Source organism: Salvelinus sp. IW2-2015, unplaced genomic scaffold, assembly GCF_002910315.2.
Source record: "Salvelinus sp. IW2-2015 unplaced genomic scaffold, ASM291031v2 Un_scaffold16276, whole genome shotgun sequence".
Classification (NCBI taxonomy): domain Eukaryota; kingdom Metazoa; phylum Chordata; class Actinopteri; order Salmoniformes; family Salmonidae; genus Salvelinus; species Salvelinus sp. IW2-2015.
In genome coordinates, this window is record NW_019957520.1 from 97,702 (window position 1) to 99,032 (window position 1,331).

Here is a 1,331-nt window from a genome sequence, read left to right on the forward strand (position 1 = left end):
TTCAACAACATATTGCACTATGTTGTGATATTGCATGATGCCGTAGCCAACTGCCAAGCCTCGTCACAATCATGACTTCTCAATCAAAGCTCTGCTCTCATTTTATACACATCATTACAGCTGTAACTGAACCAGGAAGTTTAAATRCATGTGTCGACCGCTAGAGCCCTGACTGGCATGGTGGCTTTCCACACCATTCACTTTTCAGCTAACTGTGTCTTTCTGCGTGTCTACACCGTAGKTTTGATCTGCCACATAACCATATGGATATATAAAARCCATGTTAGCGTATTAGATCGCAGTAGGACTAGGCTGACATTCATTTGTGTTAACCACAGTATATTACTGCCAAAGAGCAGCCAAAACTACAACTGACAAAGACCAGTGTGGTCAAAATATCCTACTATTTTCACTATACATATGCTGCATAGATACTATTGTATAGATATGCTGTATAGATACAAGTTATTGTTTGAAATACAATTTCAACACAAGGTATGTCCACTTCATAGCTTGATCATGTCTGCCTGAATGTGCTACCTTACACCAGATATCTATTATTGCTTGAAATTCAATTTAAACACATGGCAGATCATTTTGGAGCTTGACAATGTGAACCACAAAATGGAGGGACTGTCTGTTCCTATGAGATCCACATAATTATAATCACTATGGCATGATCCATTCTACAAAAGGTGATATCTAGAACCTAAAAGGGTTCTTTGGCTGTCCCCATAGGAGAACCCTTTGAAGAACCATTTTGGTTCCATGTAGAGCATCTCAATCAATCAAATGCATGTATAAAAGCCCTTTTAACATCAGTCAATGTCACTGTACAGAAACCCAGCCTAAAACTCCAAACAGCAAGCAATGCAGATGTAGAAGCACGGTAGCTAGGAAAAACTCCCTAGATAGGCAGGAACCCTAATCCCATAGGAGAACCCTTTGAAGAACCCTTTTTGATTTCAGGCAGAACCCTTTGATTTCCATGTAGAACATTTTATACAGAGGGTCTACAAAAGAGACCCAAAAGAGTTCTACCTGGAATCGAAAAGGGTTCTCCTATGGGGACAGTTGTAGAACCCTTTAGGAAGCCGTTTTCCTAAYAGTGTATGGGATTMAATTGCTTTGGTGAGGCCTACCTGTGACGGGGCAGTCTAGAGTTAGGTTAGCCCCAGGGCGTAGGCTGACCCGTCCCCCCACCACAGCCCTCAGACTGGGGACTTCCTTGTCCGATACGTTCCTCCACGACACAGCTATCACAGGAGGCTCTGTGAAAAACAGACAACAACTACAAATGTTTCCAAGTGGCTCATTTATCCCCCCTCCCC

General features: G+C 42.3%; 1 protein-coding gene across 1 annotated transcript in view; it reads right to left on the reverse strand.

The window, feature by feature from the left end:
• LOC112080347 (ADAMTS-like protein 1) overlaps positions 1-1,271 on the reverse strand; it is a gene marked incomplete at its 5' end in the record, with an annotated part of 15,790 nt that extends 14,519 nt beyond the window's left edge. The window contains one exon of the mRNA XM_070442515.1: positions 1,143-1,271. Within this exon, the coding sequence (XP_070298616.1) occupies positions 1,143-1,271 (129 nt within the window). The remainder of the gene's footprint in view (positions 1-1,142) is intronic.
• Between the last annotated feature and the right edge of the window lie 60 nt (positions 1,272-1,331).